At 40.9% G+C, this 22764-nt stretch overlaps 1 protein-coding gene across 1 annotated transcript in view; it reads left to right on the top strand.

Moving 5' to 3' along the window:
* SPAG17 (sperm associated antigen 17) overlaps nt 1-22764 on the top strand; it is a 269667-nt gene that overhangs the window by 25520 nt on the left and 221383 nt on the right. Inside the window, exons 2-3 of the mRNA XM_055403672.2 lie at nt 8390-8530; nt 9112-9195. Of these exons, the coding sequence (XP_055259647.2) occupies nt 8390-8530; nt 9112-9195 (225 nt within the window). The remainder of the gene's footprint in view (nt 1-8389; nt 8531-9111; nt 9196-22764) is intronic.

Genomic DNA, 22764 nt, shown 5'->3' with positions numbered 1-22764 from the left:
ACCAACTCCACCATCTGTAACAACGGACTGCTGCTGCTGCTGCTGCTAAGTCGCTTCAGTCGTGTCCAACTCTGTGTGACCCTATAGACGGAAGCCCACCAGGCACCCCTGTCCCTGGGATTCTCCAGGCAAGAATACTTGAGTGGGTTGCCATTTCCTTCTCCAATGCATGAAAATGAAAAGTGAAAGTGAAGTTGCTCAGTCCTGTCCGACTCTTCGCGAACCCATGGACTGCAGCCTACCAGGCTCCTCCGTCCATGGGGTTTGCCAGGCAAGAGTACTGGAGTGGGGTGCCAGCACATGTTGTTTCTTTAAAGTGACATCTTTCAGATACTTGGTGGCTTTTTGGATATGCATGCCGTTAATGGCCTGGGTGACTTCATGAGTGTTCTTAAAAGTGAACACAAAGGATTGAACCCTTGATTTGCATGATTTTGTGGAGTTTTCTGGGTCACGTGAATAACGCACCATTTTTAGAGGTCAGCTCAGGCCACTTACTGGAAAAGCTCACTTTGCTTTTGTTTTCAAGAACTAGTCCTACCTGATATCAGTATTTCAGATCTGGATCCATAAGATTAACCAGGTGAGTATTTGCAGTGCAAATACCAAACATTTGATCCAAGTTCTTCAAGTAAGCAGGTCCTCATCTCTAATGAAAATTAGCCTGGTAGCCAGTCTTCTGTGTGTGGCTGTTTCAGAACTCATCCTCTCCTTAGTCAGCCTCTGTACTACTCATTTAACTCTAATTCCTGTCTCTTCACAGCTGATGATGGGTTGACATCTCTGACAGATCCGCACCAAGTGCAAAATGATTTAAAGCTTTCTCCTGCCTCACTCCCACGTTCTCTCCCACAGCTCCCAAAATTCTATACCTGTAGAGTTTTAAATATCCCGTGTTCATGATTTTTTTGCCATCTCATCCAAAGACCTAAAATATTTTATAAATATATTAGTCAACAAGTTTGTTGTTATCAAAAGAAAATTATTTTACAAATTGACTGTCACTCAGAGGCAGCTGTTGATATTGATTTTTTTCTTGGTTCATCCATAAGCTTTCCATACGTGAAACAGAATGTATCGGATAACCATGTTTGTTCTAATGACTAACACAAGTAGAAGCCCCCAAAATAATATCCATCGTGATGGCTTTGATTATTGCTAAGTGCTGTGCCGAGAAAGGCTCTCTATAGATTTTCTCATTCAGTCTTCAAAACAATCCCATGGTATTGTAATTGCTCTTATTTATACATGAGGCACAGAGAAGTTAAGTAACTTGCCCAAGGATGCACAGCTGGTTCGCTGAGCTTCAAACACAGGCATTCTGTATCCTGAGACCAGGCTCAAAGATCACTATGCCACAATGACCAATGCTTTTCCAAGGGGCCACCAGAGTAAAAGGGAGCCTCATCACCTGTGGGCAAGGAGCACTGGGGATCTTCCATGGCAACAGCCACAGTGCTCAGGTCCTGAGTGGGGAAGTAACCCCTGAGATGGCCAAGAGGAAAGGAGAGCCTTGGAGTGGGTCGGCCCTGCTTCTACCACAGTGGTCTGTCTGTCCTTACCTCGTCACCTGCTTTTATATAGCCCATTTTGAATGATAGTGCTAAAAGCCCAGCCACCACTGAACCAGCATCAACAGACATTTAATTATGAATTCACATGGCACACGGCTGTGCAATGTGTATTGGGGGCAGTAAGGGGGAGGATGGAGAAAATCTGCTTTGCCCTTCAGTATTTTCTCAGCGACAGCCTTGGCCTTTTAAGTCAAGATCAGTGCTAAGTCAGTCTCAGACCCACAGACCTTCCTGGGATGGGGGCCAGAGTGTGCTGCTAAATATTTAATAACCTGTTCTTCAGGAGGGAAGCTCTGATATGCAGCATTGCTGTTGCCGCCGTGTAAATGCTCCCACCGCAGCAAATTTCAGGCTATCAACACAGCCTCACTGAATAGAGTCAGGAAGAGCTGTGGGCAATCAGATTCAGCACACTCCTGGGTGAAGTCAGAGAATTCGGCCAAAGCTGGTTCGTTAGAAAAGACCCTGATGCTGGGAAAGATTGAAGGCAGGAGGAGAAGGGGACAACAGAGGACAAGATGGTTGGATGGCATCACTGACTCAATGGACATGAATTTCAGCAAGGTCCAGGAGACGGTGAAGGGCAGGAAAACCTGGTGTGCTGCAGTCCATGGGGTCTCAGAGAGTGGGACATGACTGAGCAACCGAACAACGACGACGACGACAAGACTCCTGGACGAAGTCAGAAAATCAGGGTGTTCAGAGAGGGTGGTGATGCTGCAGGAGACAAGAATCAGGTGTGCATTCTGGACCTAGATGACTCATTTTATGTGTGGCTCCTTCTCCCCCCACCCTACTCTGATACCTCCCGCCATGAAATCAAGCTCCTAAGAATGTCAAAGGCATCTTAAAGAGAAGGGAATCATAGAACCTGCAGCCTGTAGGCAATAGGTGAAAGGGAAGAGGGAACTCCCACCAATGGCCTTTTTGATGGGAGATGGGAGAAGGAAATGGCAACCCACTCCAGTATTCTTGCCTGGAGAATCCCAGGGACGGGGGAGCCTGGTGGGCTGCTGTCTATGGGGTCGCACAGAGTCGGACACGACTGAAGCGTCTTAGCAGCAGCAGCAGCAGCAGGGAGAAAGTAGGAAGAAGGACAGAGGTGGGAGGAGCAGTTTTTTAGTCAGCATGTACGTGTATGTGATTCTTTGGCTTTTCCCTCCTCTCAGGAAGAGCTGCCTCCTTCCTCTAGCTGCCAGTCTGGTTACTGGTCTGAGTCACTCCCAGGAAACAGGTCTTAGCAGAGGGATGGCTTAGCAGGGCTTAGCTTCCCACACCCTTGTTACTGACCCCTGATATGAACCATGTTAGATCAGATCCAGTCTGTTTTCCTCCCAAAGGACTTTAAGGCTAGGGACTGTAGGTCCTGCTCAGTTTCCTGACATTCTAGGGCTTTATGATTCCCAGGGTCAGATTTCTTTCTAAGCATCTTCTCTGTTGATTAACAGATATTTACATAGAGAGAGCTCCGCTCTGTTTTACATTCACTGCTGGGCACTATGAGCTGCAAAATCACGTAAAACTATTTTTCCAATCTAAAGGGCTTACAATCTCCTTGAGAAAATGCGACAGTTCTGTGAAATACTTCCTAAATAAGGAACACTTATAAGAGCATGGTGATGACATGCTAAACTGTAACCTTTATAATAAATTGTGAGACACCTATAATTAAAGAGCATCTATGTGCTGTGCTGTGCTTAGTCACTCAATTGTGTCCAACTCTTTGCGACCCCATGGACTGTAGCCCACCAAGCACCTCTGTCCATGGGGATTCTCCAGGCAAGATTACTGGAGTGGGTTGCCCTGCCCTCCAGGGGATCTTCCCAACCCAGGGATTGAACCCAGGTCTCCCACATTGCAGGCAGATTCTTTACCATCTGAGCCACCAAGGAAGCAAACTTATTTAGTAAAGACAGTCAAACTGCATCCTGGTCCTTTGTATTGTTCTTGTTTGTTACGTAACAATGTGTACCCAATTTTTAACTTATATTTCCAACTCATTTTACAGTTAGGATCCCCTTTTAACAAATACGATTATAGCAGCCAGTTCAATGTAATAAAAATATTTCTTCTTCTGGCCAACAGCCCATACTAACACTCCTTTGCTGATGGAGATCCAAGACTCCTTTTGAAGGAAAAACCCTGTATGAGAAAGACATTCACAAATCCCTGTCCATTAGGCAGTAAATCTACTTAACAAAAAGGTTATCCTTTCAGCAGAGTATTGACATAAAGTGCAGGTTTGCATATCTGCACAGTGTTAAATAACTCTCGACAAAAACCTGACTTTTTCAATGTTGCATTGATTTTATTTGGAGCTTTATAGGGCTTTTTGCTTCATAGAGCTCCACAGGCTCCAATCAGTTCTGGGTAGAGGACTGTGGGAATCTCACCCCGATCGTCCAGGGCAACAGATCCCCTGACACACTAGCAAAGGAAACAGAAGAGAGCATGTGCATATCTGCCCTTGTCATTCCCTGAACCAGCCAATCAGTTGTGCTAACAGAAGGAAGAAGTCTCGCTCTCATCATGGAAAAGCTACTTTTCACTTATTTTTTCAATTTATTTTATTGACGTTTATTTGACTTATAATGTTATGTTACTTTCTCCTATACAGCAAAATTCAGTTTTACATATATATATATTATATATATATATATTCTTTCTACATATTCATTTCCATTATGGTTCATCACAGCATATTGAATTAAGTTTCCTACACTGTACTACTTTTCACTTACATTTGAAAGGGTTTTGGTAAAATAGGAATGCCTAAGTAAAAGTTGGAGAATTTTCAATGTATGAAAGAAAAATTGTTATGAATCTACCGTGTGTCTCTGGGACAGTGGGATTATGTGAGCAGCCAGATTCTCTGCATTTACATGAGTACTTTCTTGCCGTAGGAGTCGGGTATGTGTTTGGGTTAGGGCACCCTCCTGCCAGGCTTCAAATTAGGTGAGGCTGATAAAGTAAATAAAAGGTAATGGATTGTGTCTACTCATGACTTCATTCCATCCTGGGAATGACTTTATCAATAACTACTCGAGGGCAAGACTTGGCAATAAACATGTTCAGTAGATGTCTGCCAGCAATAGAAAGTTGATTTTATTTCCTAAGGTGTTTGAGATGTGCCAGACTGAAACCCTCTTCCCTCACTATTGGATACATCTAGTGTAGTTTTCCGAAGATGATTAATGGTTTCTTTCTCTAGACTCATGCTGCTAATTACACCCAAGCTTCTTGAATTGTCTTAATCAAATTCACACACAGGTAGGAGCCCTGCAGGACTCAGGAGTGTGATGAATCAGGTTCTGTGTGTTGTACTTTCATCTGTCCTCTCTGGTCAACACTCGATTTCTCTGGGCTCACTTCACTTGCTACCCTATGAACTCAAATTTAAGGACTGTGTTTAGTTGCGTGTTAGGGTGGGATACCGCTGGAAGGGTGCATTTTAACAGTATTTGTGAAATTTAAATTGGGTTGAATTTTTTTTTCCAAATTAATTTCCTGTTTTTAATACTGCAGCCAGATAGGAGAGATTTGAAATCTACCATTATCCTGAAATACTAAGAAAAAAGTTCAAAAATTATATTTGCGGAGCATCACTTAGTTAAGGAGTCTCCCTAATTAGACACAGTTGGAAATGATTGCTCTCTGTGATGAGAGTATTGTGTGTTTCCTGGCATCTCGCTGCCCCCTAGTGTAGCATGCCAGTGAGCGCATCCTTCTGGGCAGGCAATGTTTGTGTTATTACTGTCCGATCAGTCCATTTCATGCTTCCCTGGGTTCTGGCGATGTAATCATGTAACTAACCCATGATTCCAACAAAGTCCTTGGTCGGTCCTGTTTTGCCAAGTAGACCCAATTTTTAGAGTAGGTGTTTGGTGGGCTTGATGGTGCAGAAAGTAGACCTCAACTGAACTCTTGAGACCCCTTCCAATGGAGACACATGGCCCAGCTCCCAATGGACCTTGTAGAGAGTTCTGAACGTGAACAAATCTCCTCCTGCTCTGGTTCAGGCAATCTGTCACAGGGTGATCACTGGGACCCCAGGAGTTTCAGTACCTCACCAATAATCAGAGGAAAAGATTTTGTGTCAAGATGCACTCCTACAGTGCAAAGCAGCAAGAACAATGTGCTTTGAGAGAGAGACAAGCTTGGGGAAATTTCCTCAAACTCTTTTAGCCTTCGTAAAATAGTCTTTGATTAAAAAAAAGAAAGTAATCTTAGACATTTTAAAGTTTTAATACATCATCTATTTTGAAACCTCTATATACTTTAACATGTGATATAAATCTTCCTCTATTAGGTATACTGTGGCCAAAATAGCCATTAGGTGCAATTTAAGGATTATGGAAAGGTGCTCTGAACCTAAAGGCTTGCTCTCAAAACTGTTCTGAAATAATCACAAAATTGTGAGCCATGTATGTGGTCTCCATGAAGTTCTGCCAAAATGACCTTGAAACAAGCTGTTTAACTTCGTTGGGCCTCTGTTTTTCCATCTATAAAGTATTAGTGCCCCTATTTAAAGGGATTACTTAAGGATTCAATGAGATAACATATGCCTGACACATGGCAAATTTCAATAATTGTTACCTCCTACCTCCTCCTCTTTCCCTCACCTTTTTTTTTTTCTGATCTGAAATAGTCAACACCTGTCTCGAATGCCAGACACTAATGGGTAGATGGTAGATTACGATGCCCTCTTTGTGAATTGTCCCCAAGGAGCTGAGAGGCAGCCATTTCTTGTCACCATTCAGTTCAGTTCAGTTCAGTTCAGTTGCTCAGTGGTGTCTGACCCTTTGCGACCCCATGAATCACAGCACGCCAGGCCTCCCTGTCCATCACCAATTCCCGGAGTTCACTCAAACTCATGTCCATCGAGTCGGTGATGCCATCCAGCCATCTCATTCTCTGTCGTCCCCTTCTCCTCCCACCCCCAATCCCTCCCAGCATCAGACTCTTTTCCAATGAGTCAACTCGTCGCATGAGGTGGTCAAAGTATTGGAGTTTCAGCTTTAGCATCACCATTAGCTTTTGAATATTGGCTAGGAATTCTGTAAGAGGGTGTGGGATAAGCGGGTAAATGTAGCCATTAAAATCTTCAGTGTAGAAACTATAACTAATAGGAACATTGAGGTATTGCCTGTTCAGGAACTTCATCTACTTTCCTAAGGAAGGAAAGATTTTCCTTCTTTAATGATGATTTTACTTGCAGTTTTGACTGAGGGAGCAGACAAGAGGAAAGAAAAGGCATCCAGTGTGGAGAAAGGTCATTTGGTGATTATGGAATTTTTTTCCAGTTATAAATATCACACTTGCTTTTCAGAATCAGGCTATTTGAAAAACAGATGCTCTTCCTATGGTGAATTAGTCAACAAACAAAAAAAGATTTTAAATCCAGTTTAACAGAAGGAAACGCAGAGCCACACCTACATGCATGCATGTACATGTACACAGACACAAATACACACTTTGTAGATTAAACAGACAATTTTATGCTTTTATGTGTGTTATTTGTTTTGGTGACAACGTTGAAAATTGTGTGGGTTTTGTTATGTGGTTAGGGTTAGTGAGTTTCCATGCAGAGAAGTAAGAGACATTTAACGACAGTCGCTCTCTGATGGTGAAGAAGAGTTTGTCTTTTCTCCCGTCTATACTCTAGTTCTGTCATTACCTTGACACGTGAATTGGACAGAAACCCAGAGAAACATGGAAAATTATGTGTTTCATTAAATTTCTGTAAAATCTTTCCAGATCTTCACAGACGTTATTCTGGAATCGACCAAGGGTGAATTTTACTCTATTTTTATCAGATCTCTGGAATGGAGCTAGAAGAAATCTTACATATGCCTCTGTCCAACCCCCTTATTTTATAAATGGAGAAACTAAGGTCTGAAGAGGTCGCAGGGCCAGGGTGTCCTCGCTTATTATTGTCTCCCTTTCCTGATGAACGTATCACGTTTGCTTGGTCCATCTCCCCAAGGGAGTGAGCGTTCAAAAGCAATAGACCTGATTTTCATGAGTGTGGCTTTCCTTAGCACCGCATCACGGGAAAGTCAGTCAATTCCATTCCTCATTTCCTCCAGAGAATTGCTTCTTCCCAACAAAATTATAATAGAAAGGGATTACTGAATAAATATATTTTTTTTTAGTACTTATTTTTTTATTTGATAAAACATTTCATGTTCAAGTTTAAAACTCAGCCTATTTCTTGAGAGTGAAAAGAACTCACACGTGAATTAGCAATGAGAGTTCTGCGTTTACATTAGGAGGAGGGTATGTGTTCTAGTTCTGTGCTTTACAAAACTCTGGGATTGAATTTTACCTCATGTGAAAAGGCCCATTTGGCAACTCATTCAATATTACCCAACAATCAACACGCATTTATCAAGCTCCTGTTTTCTTAGCAGTATCTAGTCTTAAGATGTATCAGGGAACAAAACAAAGATTCCTACATTGGACATTGGACATTCATGCACATTTGTAACATACAGATGAACAATTGCTTTCCAGTACCAAAGTATTATTGCACAGCATTATAGTGAAAATGTGTCATTTAAAAAATGAAAAATTGTCTTCCTTAAAAATATAGGTCTCGTTTCTCAGGGAAATTGCTTTTCGGTCAAGTTGCATGAAATTTGGCACAATACTGCCGCCTTGTGGCTGCTTGAATCAAAAACCCACATACACCATAAGGTCAGCCCGTCTTTAAGGTTTCTAGGACTGTTATCCTGTTTGTCAATGGAAGGCGCTGACCCAAAGTCACCTCGCCAGGAGTACTTAGAACCTGACTCCTTCTGATTTTGTCTCAGGACGACTGGAAGGGCTCCGTCGCTTTTGTCGTTGGAAACCGGACCGAGGACGAGGTTCTCATTCGCACTCTCAGCCTCGCTGTCCAAGCCCCTCAGCGCAGACTCTTCAGTATGGTCTCCTGGCAAGACATCGTCCAGCAGGTACCTGTCCCTTCGCACCCCGCCGCCCGCTGGAGACTTCTTTCTTAATAAAGTAATGAGATCAGTAAAACTAGCACATTCTTGGGCGGTTTGGTAAGTTTGGGTGCATGACTTTGCTGAAACACTTAGCTAGAATAAATTTGGAAATATCTAATCTGGAAGGCGTTGTTTTTTGTTCGTGAATGCTGCCCTTTCAACATCCATTCATTCAACAAAAATGTCTGAGGTCATACTAGGCTCCATGCTAGGTTTTGTGAGGAATTATTTAATAAAGGTCTCAATAGCAATAAAAGACAGAACTATTTAATGTTCCAAGGAAGGCTGTAACTAACTGGAAAATCGCAGCCTCCAAAGAATCCTAGCTGTCAGAGGCTGGAGGAGAAGGTAACAGAGAAGTTCTGTCAGATGGCACATCCTCACACAGTTACTAACGGCTTACCAAAGCGGCTATAAATGTTTGAACTAACTGATGACCATCTCTTCCCCAATCCCTCAAATCACCTAGGGACTTTCTAGTAACATCTATCTAAGTGTTTTTTAAGTAAGCCCTTCTTTTTCCTTATGAATGAATTTTCTTATAGGTCAATGGATCAAGTGCACTTTTTGGAAGTACATCTAAAAAGGCAAAGAAACCTCTAGGAGGTAATGCTCCCTTATATTATGAGGTAGGTAAATGTATTGATTGAAGAGACTTTTTGTAATTTTTTTAATTTATTTTTTATTAGAAAACTGAAATTTACAATGTGTTTATATGACTCACTGAGTACATGGCATTTAAAAACAACATCGTTAAAGAAAGATAACAAAAATACAAAGTCTTAAAACCTACGGGATATGGAAAACATTATTCACTGAGGCCTTAAATGTAGTAGACTTGACATAAAAAGGAAATGCAGTGAGTATACAAGTATACAGCCAGTTTAAGAAGTTAGCAAGATAAGCAGAATAATCATAAAAGAAAGCACCTAATACATACCAGGTATTAATGCAATAAAACTAAAAATAAAATTGAGAGGCTCAACAGAGTCAAAGCTGCCTTAAAAAGCTTCTCTAAAAAGGGAAACATCAGGTAACAATAATCAATAAGAAAAATCTTGCAAATAAAGAATATTCAAAATGGGAATTATTCATAGAAGCATTAAGAATATAAATAATAGAAACAACTTTATTCCTATACATTTGAAAATTATTTGTCTCCTATACAGGATTGTTGTTACCGTCTTTCTAAATTCCATATATATGTGTTAGTATCCTGTGTTGGAGTTTTTCTTTCTGGCTTATTTCACTCTGTATAATGGGCTCCAGTTTCATCCACCTCATTAGAACTAATTCAAATGTGTTCTTTTTAATTGCTGAGTAATACTCCATTGTGTATATGTACCACAGCTTTCTTATCCATTCATCTGCAGATGGACATCTAGATTGCTTTCATGTCCTGGCTATTATAAACAGTGCTGCGATGAACATTGGAGTACATGTGTCTCTTTCAATTCTAGTTTCCTTGGTGTGTATGCCCAGCAGCGGGATTGCTGGGTCATATGGCAGTTCTATTTCCAGTTTTTTAAGGACTCTCCACACTGTTCTCCATAGTGGCTGTACTAGTTTGCATTCCCACCAACAGTGTAAGAGGGTTCCCTTTTCTCCACACTCTTGTAATTTTTTAAAAAACAAGAATTGACGTAATAATTTTATAGTCACTTTTTTTAAAAAATTAATTCATTTTTTGAAAGCAAATCCCCTCTCATTGTTGGGGCTGTTTGTTCCTAATGATGGGCATGTTAAAAATCTGTTTCACTTTTAACAAAATCCCCATTTAGGAAAAAAGTTGCCCCACACTGTCTACACTATCACTGTGTCCAATTGAAGACTATAAATCAGAAATGTGTATGTATAAAAGTGTTGGGTCATACTTTTTTATGGTAATTACTGAGCGTGTGATGGTATTAAAGGGAGTCGTGTTATTGGTGTATTACAAAGTGTTAGTTTCACCAAAGAAACAATGGAAAAATGCCCCAGAAAATGCTTCCTACACATGACAGAGAAACAACTGGAATAATTTTCCATCCATTTGTGAACCTTGTGTACATTTCACATTCTACTGTAATCAGTGTGAAAATAACAGTAATCTTCAGATCAGTGATCCATTCCGCCTCTAGCAGATGCAAAAATCTGGCCTGGCTGGCCAGTGGGTTTGTGCAAAGGACTTAGAACTCAGGCTCAGTACACGGGCTTTCCTCTTACCCTGCCTTGTTAATATCCAACTTACAAGAAACTATAAAAATCCAACAATTAATTAGAATATCGCTTAAAATTTGTCAGGCACAATTTTTATGACTCTGCAGACCAAAAGCATAAAGATTTTGGGATCTTTCAAAACAAACTTGTTTGCACTTTATTTCAGTGATGACTAATAAAGTTTTTATGTGTCTCGGTTCTTGGATGGTTTCATAATAAGCTCTGTAGTGTTGCCTGAGTACTATCTGAATAAGCTCCCCTGGATTTATTTACGATTGCCAATATGTGGATTTTGTAGCATTAACTCTTGCTGCACTACTCCTGCTGTCATGGAAAACTCGTTCTGCACTGTTCAGGTCAGAGAACATGCCTTCTAGCTTTTGTTAGGATGTCCCACATTTGTGTGCCCAACTTGAAACATGATGTGATACCTGGATTTAAAATATTGGAAGTTTTCTTCTGAAGTAGCCATAGAAATCCACGTCCAATTCTCAGGCCTGGGATCAATTAGCGCCCCCTTCCCCTCCCACCCAAAGGACTCTTTCTTCTTCAAAGATGCTCAGAGAAAATCAGAGATGATAACAGGCCAGTTTTTACATCTGATGTGGACAGGCATCTTGACTTGGATGTGGGATAGCCCGATGTTACAGACCCAGAGTTCAATTAGAAAGCCATTCCTCGCCAATCTGTGCTGTGACTCCGAGGAGCCTTCACTCGGAGGAGGTCCATCTCACATCTGGCTCCCCCACATTCTTTCAAGGGAGCAGCTGGGCAACAAGCTTCCCACACCAGCTCACAGACACTCTTCTGAATGGTTTCAGAAGAAAAGGGAAAGTAGGATGAGCGCCGCAGAGATGGACCTGGGGTGCACCAGACCTGCATTAATGTCAGTCACTGGAGCAAAAGTGAATCAAACACATAAAACAAATGCAGGCTCCCGGGTGGTATCAGCCAAGGCCAGCATGCACATCTGGAGAAGAGGGTACATCTCCAACCTCAGTCCCTCCACACTTAGGACCTGTTTTGGCCCCTCCTCCCAAGAGAAGTGAAATACTACAACCAGTGCCTACTGAGAGTCTCAAGGCAGTTAGGAGTGGCGACCGTGAGAGAGGCCCAGCAGCCAAACTCTTAGAGGACCTCTGGACCTTCCAGGCATGCAGACAGCCTACTCTTAACTCTATTTCTGCTTAAAATCTTTCATGGTTGCTAGCAGCTAGGACAGTGGCCACAGGTGAATTCCTCAAGAGCCTGTTTAGGAAGTCTTTTATTTTTCTTCTCAAAGGAAACTGCGGTGGAAGAAAAGATAATCCAACAAAATTGCTTCTGTTACATGGGAAATTCATAGAGTTCTGTTTCCTTTTAAATGTCCATTTTAGAGGAGGGAGAACTCAAAATAGATAATATAAAGGCTATGCACTGACACTGACTTCTATTTGTAGGACACTCTCATCAGCCTTAAATCAGAGCCTCTTCGTCCTTACTTTAAACACAAGTCTAACCTATTTGCCTTTCTGGTTTCCCAACCTGCGGTCGATTAGGAGCAGAGAATTCAAGTGAAACTTCACTCTAATGCAGTTGATCCATGAGTAGTAAAAGAGTGTCAGAACCACATTACATATTTCCAATAACGACTTGAAATGCCTGGGCCAGCAAAGACCACATTCCACAGTGATTTGCTCAAGCTTTCGTTTGGATGGCTTGGAGCTATGTACACACAACCTCGTTTCGAAATTATGTAATTTCCCCCTGAAACTTTAGAATTTCATCTAGCCACCATACTGTGTTTGTGAGATAGTCTTTGTTTATAAATTATCAGTCTTTGAAAGCATGCTTAGGTTTCTGCTAATGGGAATCCACAGAGACATAGCGATCCAGGTGTTCTTCCACCTTCTCTTTTGGAACACTAGTTTCGCTCTAGAAGGAAATACTCCGAAGACCCATGTGAGAATGGAAAGAGAATTTGCCCCTTTGTGTATGGTCTCAGGAATGTTCTCTTTCCTGTCACCATTCTAGTAGTGGGATTGGTAGTATTTCATCATGAGGATGAAGACGGTTATGATCCCATACACTGGCATTACATATAATTTCCACCACGTAATCCCATATGAAGATGTGTACACATATGAGAATGGATATACAGACATTTCTTGCGTTATTAGTGACCAGTTTTACTAAATGCCAAACAGTAAATGCATTCTTGTTCAAGCACTAGGTGTCAGACCATCTAGACAGTGGAAGGAGTGGAATATGAATAGTATAAAGATTCGAGCCTCAAGAAGTTCAAGGATTAGTTAGGGGGAAAAAAAGAAAAGAAAATAGACATACCTGACACAGAGTAGGTATTCAATATATGTTTGTTAAATTGTATAACACAACGCAGAAAATTGTCAGTGAAGTCTATGAGGGAGAAATGGAGTGTTCTGGGCATTTTAAGGAAGATGAGGTTAGGTTAGCCTAGGTGGTGAGAGCTAGAGGAGCCTTGCAGAGAAGGTGGCATTGGAATAGAAGTGGAACTGACAATTTTGATCTTTTAAATATATTGTCCCAATTGACCCATACTACAATTAAAATTATATGCTATATATAAGTATATACATATATACCCCCATTTTACCTAGAGGGCAATGGAAGCATAGAGAAGGTAGGAATTTTAGTAACTAGAAAATTTGAGGAACTTTGATGTGATGAATTTACCGTAGTTAAATACACAGCCTCAGATTTTTCCACTTTGCCACATATCCAGTCTTCTTTCACTGGACTCGAAGCTGCCCACCCTGGGATAGAGACAGGTCTTGACTTTCAAATGTGGGGACATTCTATGTAAAGCGAACAAACAGCTCAAGCAAAGGAATAGGAATGGAAGAGAAGACAGACTGCATACGTACTAAATTTATCCTTACGTGGTACCATGTATACAAATTAGGAAAGGTAAATCCTGTACATATATTAATTACAACTTTAAAATCCTAAAGGAAGAATTTTATCTGAAACTAAAACACTGGAAAAAAATCCATGCTTTAATATTCATGCCTGCGTTTAAATTTATTCTCTAAATGTGTACACATATTTTTGTGTGTGTTTCATGGTCCACATACTGGACTTCCCTGGTGGCTCAGATGGTCAACAATCTGCCTGCAGTGCAAGAGACCCAGGTTCAATCCCTTGACGGAAAGATACCCTGGAGAAGGGAATGGCTACCCACTCCACTATTCTTGCTTGGAGAATTCCATGTACAGAGGAGCCTGGCAAGCTACAGTCCATGGGGTTGCATAGAGCCAGGCACGACTAAGTGACTTTCACTCACTCATTCATGGTCCACATAGAGAATCTAACCTGTTCATTGGCCAGTATACTCAGTTCTGACCAAAACCAAAAGGAAAATATTGGTGGACCTTCAAAGCCAACTGAAATGTTAGCTATGAGAGAGGTCTGTGTGTATCATACATGCAAAAATTCTCCTATTTGTGAGTAAATCTGATACATGATGGTATCTGAGCATTTATAAGTTCAGTTCAGTTCAGTTGCTCAGCCGTGTCCGACTCTTTGTGACCCCATGAACCGCAGCATGCCAGGCCTCCCTGTCCATCACCAACTCCTGGAGTCCACCCAAACCCATGTCCATTGAGTCGGTGATGCCATCCAACCATCTCATCCTCTGTTGTCCCCTTCTCCTCCTGCCCTCAATCTTTCCCAGCATCAGAGTTTTTTCAAATGAGTCAGCTTTTCGCATCAGGTGGCCAAAGTATTGGAGTTTCATCTTCAACATCAGTCCTTCCAATGAACACCCAGGACTGATCTGCTTTAGGATGGACTGGTTGGATCTCCTTGAAGTCCAAGGGACTCTCAGTAGTCTTCTCCAGCACCACAGTTCAAAAGCATCAATTCTTCGGCACTCAGCTTTCTTAATGGTCCAACTCTCATATCCATACATGACTACTGGAAAAACCATAGCCTTGACTACACGGACCTTTGTGGACAAGGTAATGTCTCTGATTTTTAATATGCTATCTAGGTTGATCAAAACTTTCCTTCCAAGGAGTAAGCGTCTTTTAATTTCATGGCTGCAATTACCATCTGCAATGATTTTAGAGCCCCCCAAAATAAAGTCAGCCACTGTTTCCACTTTTTCCCCATCTATTTGCCATGAAGTGATGGGACTGGATGCCATGATCTTAGTTTTCTGAATGTTGAGCTTTATGCCAACTTTTTCACTCTCCTCTTTCACTTTCATCAAGAGGCTCTTTAGTTCTTCTTCACTTTCTGCCATAAGGGTGGTGTCATCTGCATATCTGAGGTTACTGATATTTCTTCCAGCAATCTTGATTCCAGCTTATGCTTCCTCCAGCCCAGCGTTTCCCATGATGTACTCTGCATATAAGTTAAATAAGCAGGGTGACCATATACAGCCTTGACGTGCTCCTTTTCCTATTTGGAACCAGTCTGTTGTTCCATGTACAGTTCTGACTGTTGCTTCCTGACCTACCTACAGGTTTCTCAAGAGGCAGGTCAGGTGGTCTGGTATTCCCATCTCCTTCAGAATTTTCTACAGTTTACTGTGATCCACACAGTCAAAGGCTTTGGCACAGTCAATGAAGCAGAAATAGATGTTTTTCTGAAACTCTCTTAGATGTAAAATTTTCAGACTTTGACATTGTGACTCTGATAAATTAGAAAGAAAAAACTACCAACTGGGCAAAGGGGTCATTTACCCAACTTATCTGAAATCAGATTCAGCTGTCTTAAAAGTTTTATATTGCACTCCGTAGTTCTTATTTCATAACGGTGATTACTGTATCCCACTATGGGAAGTGAGACTCTGTCCACACATAGACTGTGGTTTATGTGCCTGTCCCTGAAGTATTCAGAAAAGGCAAATCGGGTCACTATACAAACAAAACCCTGACAGTCTGCTGAAACAAAGTCATCCATAAAGAATAAAGGTTTTTACGTCCTCATTTATGGCTCACTTCAAAGAATAGTCAATTCTATACAATAACAAACATGGACAATCCTAAACTTCATGTAATACATTGCAATTTTACAAATAAAAATAATTATTAATTTTCCTCTTTACCCCATCAGTAAAAAACAAAACCTTTTATCAAAGTATATTAAGTTGGGCTTTTCCATTAGGAAATAATTTTGGGAGATCATTAAATGTGGAAAGAGTTTTGTATTAGATATGAGTTATCAACCAAATGCAGTTAAAACAAGAATAGGATGCAAATTTTTATACATTCAGATCTAATTAGTTTCACCACGTTTTTTTAAAGACATTTTGCTAGTACATTGGATTAGAACCCCCAGAGGTAATAGTTCCATTTTTGGTCCCTACTCCTGGGTGTGTAGACATATTTCTCAAATTTTTCCCCAACATGTATTCATAATAACTTACAAGTAAGAACAGAGGCTTAATTATTATCTAGGCTTAATTGTTATCTAGTTGCCACTCTTTTCCAGATTCCTAATGTGAAACTCATTCCTTCAACAGCGCCTCGAATTAAGTCTATTCGATAGAATTGTAAGCCCTTGTTTTGGGGGGTGGCCCTTGTCAAAATGAAAAATGGAAAACGCATGCTTCAGAGATAGGAACAAATAATATGTGAACACATTTAAGAGGTTTGAAGTTATTAAAATGGCAGATCTGCTGGGAACAGAGAGAGCAGTATGTCATGGAAGGAACGAAGGGAAAGCGAGACAGGAAGCATTCTCTGGCCTTTTCAATCCTGTGTTTTAAAACAAAACTAAAAAATTCAGGAAGAATTGGAAGGTAGCCAACCTAATGCCGTTATTTCATAGAGCTTAGGGACACACCAGGAAATTACAGGCCAGTTAGTTTAACTTCACTTGTAGGGAAAGTATTAAAAACTGCTGCAGGAGATCAAGTAAAAGGATGCTTAGAAAAGCACAGCTTGATTAAGACAAGCCTAGCCAACATGGTTTTCGGAAAGCGAAGGTCATGTCTTAGGAACTTGTTGAAATTCTTTGAAGCTATTATGGCCAGTATAGTCTTCAAAGAGCACAGCGAGGCCCAGGGTCTGCGTATCTTTTCTGTTCCACATCAGTCCTTTAGGGATGCTTAGAGAACACAGCCCACATCAGGGCCTTGGCGCTTTAAGGTTTAGAAACCACTATCAAAATAGCAGAAAATAACCTCTGATGGAACATTTTGAAAGCTGGAACCAATTAATACAACCCGATATTTATAAATGTAAAATAATGACTTGGAACAAAATTTAGGAATATTGAGCTGTAACAAAGAAGTACTACGCTGGGACTATAAAAACAATCTAGGGATTCTTGTGCCAAAATGTGAGCTTTGGAGGCATTTCTCACCCAAAGAAGGGAAAATGAGGAGAAATCACAATCCTAGAAATGTTTATAAAGAGTTATGAAGAGTTACAACCGAAAGAATTTTGTTAAGATGGGGAAAAACAGTCAGATGGGTTATCAACCCCGAGCCTCCGTGTTTTGGAGGCCAGAGCAGTCCAGCAGAGAAGGTAAGGCCAAGCTGGTAACTGAGGAGCAGAAGGTCAGTGTTCCTGGGGTGAAAATATGTTTGCTTCTCACGTCAGAAACCTGAAGTTCTGTTTTCAAAAAAAAAGCACAACTCAAACAAAGACATCCAAATTGTGCCCCAGCTCTCTTCCACCCCACGGCCCAGGCAGCTGGCCAAGCCCATGTAGCAAGTAGTCAGCAGTCGAGAAGGAGGCAGGTAGTCACTGGGGAAGAGTGGTACCCAAAGTTGAGGACCCTGGGATCCATCAGCACGAAATGCACACTGTGTGAGGATTGGGATGCTGGTTAGGACCTTGGTCAGTGGGAGAACTTCTGGACAAGGCAGCAATCCAGTCAAGGATTCCAGGACACAGATATTAGTGGAGGAGCAGCCACAATAATAAAGCAAGGTTCAAGTGGTAAAGAGTGGCCATCATTGCCTGTGCTTGGGTGGGTTTGGAGCCTCTCCAACATGTTACACTAACGTGCCTACCATGATTGGAAGGATACTGGATAAGGAATCATAAAGACAATTTAATCCGATTCTTATATTTAACACTGCCAGTAAACCCCCTTTGTGTATGGTAATAATAGTTACTGTCCATCGAACACTTAATTTGTACCAAGTTTTGTGTGCTGGGTGTTCAGTATCTATTAACCTAATCGTCTCAACCACTTGCCAAGAGATAATGAGAAAATGATGAAAGTGAAGCTCAGGCAGGTTAAGTACCTCATTAATTTGGAAGCCTTTGTTCCTTCCCTGGTGGCTCAGACAGTAAAGCGTCTGTCTGAAATGTGGGAGACCCAAGTTCGATCCCTGGGTTGGGAAGATCCCCTGGAGAAGGAAATGGCAACCCACTCCAGTACTCTTGCTTGGAAAACCCCATGGACGGAGGGTCTGGTGGGCTACAATCCATGGGGTCATAAAGAGTTGGACACGAGTGAACGATTTCACTTTCTTTTTGTTCCTTCTGCTTGTCTTACACACAAATTGAAATTATTTTAGATTCTACAAGTGGTAGTTGTGGTTGCACATTTCTTGAATACAAGCTACTGTCAGTAATTACAATTAACCTCTAAGTAGTTCTGTTATATGTTTATTACTTTTCCTACTACTCAGGTGAAAACAGTGAAGATATATTAGCAGATAATGAAGGTGCTGAAAATTTTAGCTATTTTGAGCCATGTTGATGAGCGGCTTCTGCTCAAATGTTTGGATCAAGAGAAATTTTTTATTCTTACAATTAAGATTTATATGGTTAAGGTGACTGAGTCTTTTCCTTGGAAGAAAGAGGGAAAGATGGGAAATAAGAGAATTTAGTGCAAATTAATCAGAGATGAAGGTTTAGAAAAAAAATCTATCTGCTGAAACTGAAGCTCTAATACTTTGGTCATCTGATGCAAAGGGCCGACTCATTAGAAAAGACCCTGATGCAGGAGGAGAACTGGGCGACAGAGGACGAAATGGTTGGATGGCGTCACCAACTCAGTGGACACAAGTTTGAGCAAACCCCAGGAGAGAGTGAAGTCCAGGGAAGCCTGATGTATGGCAGTCCATGGGATCGCAGAGTTAGACACGACTTAGCGACTTAACAACAAACAAATTACTGAGAGCTTAAATTCGTCTCCAGAGCGTCTCTTACTAGTTTGATGAGACCTGTACCCAGAAGTTAGATGCCCTGATCCAAACCAGACTGCATGGCCTCATATGCAGATTCTACTACTCACTAACGATGTAGTCTTGGATAAATCAACTCTGCTGTACTTCAGTTTTCTCTTTGTAAACTCAGCGTTGATAATGCTGTCTACCTCAAAAAGTGGTAATGATGATTAAATGAAACAGGAAATAGAAAATAGCATAGTGCTTGATCTAGAATAATGATCCAATAAGAGTTAGCTATTATTATTACTTTTAATTGCTGTTCTCGGTTTCAGTGATTGTTGCAGTTTTGTATTCCAGAAAACATGAAAGATTTGAAATACCTATAAACAGGGTTTTTTAATTTTTTGTGGTAAAAAATACATAAAACTTACCATCTTAACTATTTCTAAGTGTATAGTTCAGTAGTATTAAGTATATTTGCATTGCTGTGCAGGAAAACCTTCATGGCTTTTTCATCTTATAAAACTGAAACTCTGTATTCAGTAAACAACTTCTCACTTCCTACCCCGAGCCCCTGACAATCATCATTAAATCTTCTTTTTCTAAAAATCAGACAATTCTAGATACCGCATATAGGTAGAATCATATAGTATGATTGTTTTCGCCTTTAGGGACTGGCTTGTTTCACTAAGCATTACGTCTTCAAGGTTCATCCATATTGTAGCAAATGTGAATTTCCTTGTTTTTTAAAGCTGAGTAATAAGAGTCGGACACGACTGAGCGACTGAACTGAACTGAACTGAATACTCCATTGTATGTATTTACCACATTTTATTTACCCACTCAATCAATGGTACACAGCTTTGGCTAAATGATCAAGTGATAACTAAGGTTTAAGAAATGCTTTATTTTATGCATTGCACAAATATTTGAATTTCTAGTAATAGTAGTGTTATTTGCTCAGTCATGTCCAACTCTTTGCAACCCCATGGACTGTAGCCTGCCAGGATCCTGTGTCCATGGAATTCTCCAGGCAAGAATACTGGAGTGAGTAGCCATTCCCTTCTCCAGGGGTTCTTCCCAACCCAGGGATCAAACCTGTATATCCTGTATTGCAGGCAGATTCTTGACCATCTGAGCCAGCAGGGAAGTCCATTTGAAGGTCTGAAGTGAAGTGAAGTGAAGTCGCTCAGTCGTGTCTGACTCTTTGCGACCCCGTGGAGTGTAGCCTACCAGGCTTCTCCGTCCATGGGATTCTCCAGGCAAGAATACTGGAGTGGGTTACTGTTTCCTTCTCCAGGGGATCTTCCCGACCCAGGGATCGAACCCGGGTCTCCCACATTGGAGGCAGACGCTTTAACCTCTGAGCCACCAGGGAAGCCCCATTATCATGTACCAAATCTCTGGTTGAGTTTATCTTAATGTATAAAACAGATATAATTTTCTGCCCTCAGAGAGTTTACTTTTGAATGGAAAGGGAGACATTAAGCAAAAATTAAATAAGCAAATAAATACATACACTAGCATAAGTTGCAATACTTGCTCTACATCAGAAGGAATTACTTAGGAAAATACTTTCAACTGAGTGTTTGGAGATAAACTGAAAGATGAAAAAGAGCCAAGTGATAAGAGACAGGGAAAATTATTCAGGCCAAGGGAACAGCACATGCAAAGAGTTGGAGGCAGGAAGGGAACAATGTCAGCCTCTCAGAGGAATAAGAAAAGCCAGTGTGCTTAGAATTTCATTAAAGAGAGAAAGTGTGATAGAAAGTGGGCAGAGGCCCGATCTGAAGGAATTGGTAGGTCCTTGTCTCCAGGGCGTCTTCCTGACTCAGGGTTTGAACCCAGGTCTCCTGCATTGCAGGCAGATTCTTTACCATCGGAGCCAAGAGTATATTAAGGAGGAAGAATCTGCAGGATGGTGTCCCTGAGATAGGAGGCGGGAGGGACAAGAAGATGTCGGGTGATTTTAAAGTCCTGAACTGAGAAGCTGAGTAAAAATATCTTCTTCAGTATAAAAAATTGAAGAAGATTAAATTTGGGGAAAGTGTGGAAGCACAGTTTGGAATAAATTTTATGTGTCTGAGAGATGCTATAGAGGAGAAGTCAAAGAGGAAGTCAGCTTTTTTAGTCTTTATCAGATATTCTTTGTATCTTTGCCTGTCTAGCACAGTGGTGATGCGTAAGTATTGAAGAGGTGTTTGTGGTCTGAAGAAACCAACTCGTTAATGAAAGACTAGTGAGAGTTACTGGAAGGCACAAATAGGGCACAATGGACCATTTCAACAGCAGTCGTTCAGGAATATTTCCTGGGTACTAGAGGCTTTGGTCCCTTCCATTTCCTCTTTTATTTTGGTTCCATATCCCACAGTGGTTTTCTAACTGTGGGTAACAGTCTAGCGGTTTACACAGCTATTTAGCTGGTGGCAACTGTGTGTATGTGTGTGGTTTGTGTTGTTAATATTTCTTCTTGCTATAAATACAGGTCCGAAAAATTTGAAAAAAATAAGAGCCTGGAGTCCTCTAAGCCCATTTCATGTTTTCTTCCTTTTGCATCTCCCTAGACTGAAGATTATGGTAGATACTCATCCCAGGTCAGTCCTCATGCAGCAGACATTTACAGAGTTTCTATTACAGTCTGGATAAATGGCAAATTAGGCCTGGTCTCTTCCCTCAAGAGCTGGTAGTCCATCATGTTGTAAACAATCTGTTTGTTTCTTGCTATTTCATGACATTTTAATACCTTGTAGCCGGTCTGATGTAAAAGTTATAGATTTAATCTCTGGTTATAATTGAATCTGTTATTCATTGAGACCTGTGGCTGACCTCACTTATTGTTCATGACTTTCAGCCAAAAGGGTAATGGTCCCCAGACAGGGTTTGTTGGAAAGACGAGAGAGGGAGGGGCGGAGCAGTCACCAAAACAGTCAAAGATGCAACAAAGATACAGACAGCCTTGCTTCCTTAGAGGCGCAGAATGTGTAGCTGAAACTGAAGTATGGTAACAATTTTCATGCTTCTACATATTTTTAGTGTGACCTCTATTTCTGAAATTCTCTCTCCTGGATCCTTGGTAGCAAGGAAAGGAAGAAGAAATACCAAACTAAAGGTGATAGAATAGACTAATAGAAATTCATTTATAATTACTGAAAAGCAACTGCACATATTAACCCAAAGAATATTAATTTTAAATAAGTGGATTTCAAATAGCTATTTATATATTAAAATCCATCCATTCTTCTATTTCACAAATGTGACTGACCAAAAAACCCCAAAACACTCAAAACCAATTAAGTATCCTGATCATGTAAGTTATCTAAAATATTATTTCTATATTGCTTCAAAAATATATTTAAATATATAATTGCAAGTTTAAAGGTTTGAAAAATAGAAAACCAGTCCTACAAAAATTCTTTCATAGAAAAGGTGAAATTGTTCAATAAATCTAGTCCTTTAAAATTGCATCTTTCAACTTCATCCTTATTTGGATAACAATGCTCGTTACCATTTGAAATCTATAGAGTGCTTATTGTGAGCAAGGCCAATAGAATACCCTGCAGAGTATCGTGTGCTTCATCTAACATTCCCAAATGAACAAACTAATTATTATTTGTGCTGCTGCTGCTAAGTCACTTCAGTCGTGTCCGACTCTGTGTGACCCCATAGACGGAAGTCCACCAGGCTCCCCTGTCCCTGGGATTCTCCAGGCAAGAACACTGGAGTGGGTTGCCATTTCCTTCTCCCATGTGTGAAAGTGGAAAGTGAAAAGTGAAAGTGAAGTCGCTCAGTCGTGTTCAACCCTTAGCGACCCCACGGACTGCAGCCTACCAGGCTCCTCCATCCATGGGATTTTCTAGGCAAGAGTACTGGAGTGGCTTGCCATTGCCTTCTCCGATTA

The sequence above is a fragment of the Moschus berezovskii genome, chromosome 4, assembly GCF_049115385.1.
Source record: "Moschus berezovskii isolate FMDL1 chromosome 4, NW_MosBer_1.0, whole genome shotgun sequence".
Classification (NCBI taxonomy): Eukaryota; Metazoa; Chordata; class Mammalia; order Artiodactyla; family Moschidae; genus Moschus; species Moschus berezovskii.
The sequence above is the reverse complement of the archived record's forward strand: the minus strand, read 5'-3'. Positions and strand labels throughout refer to the sequence as shown.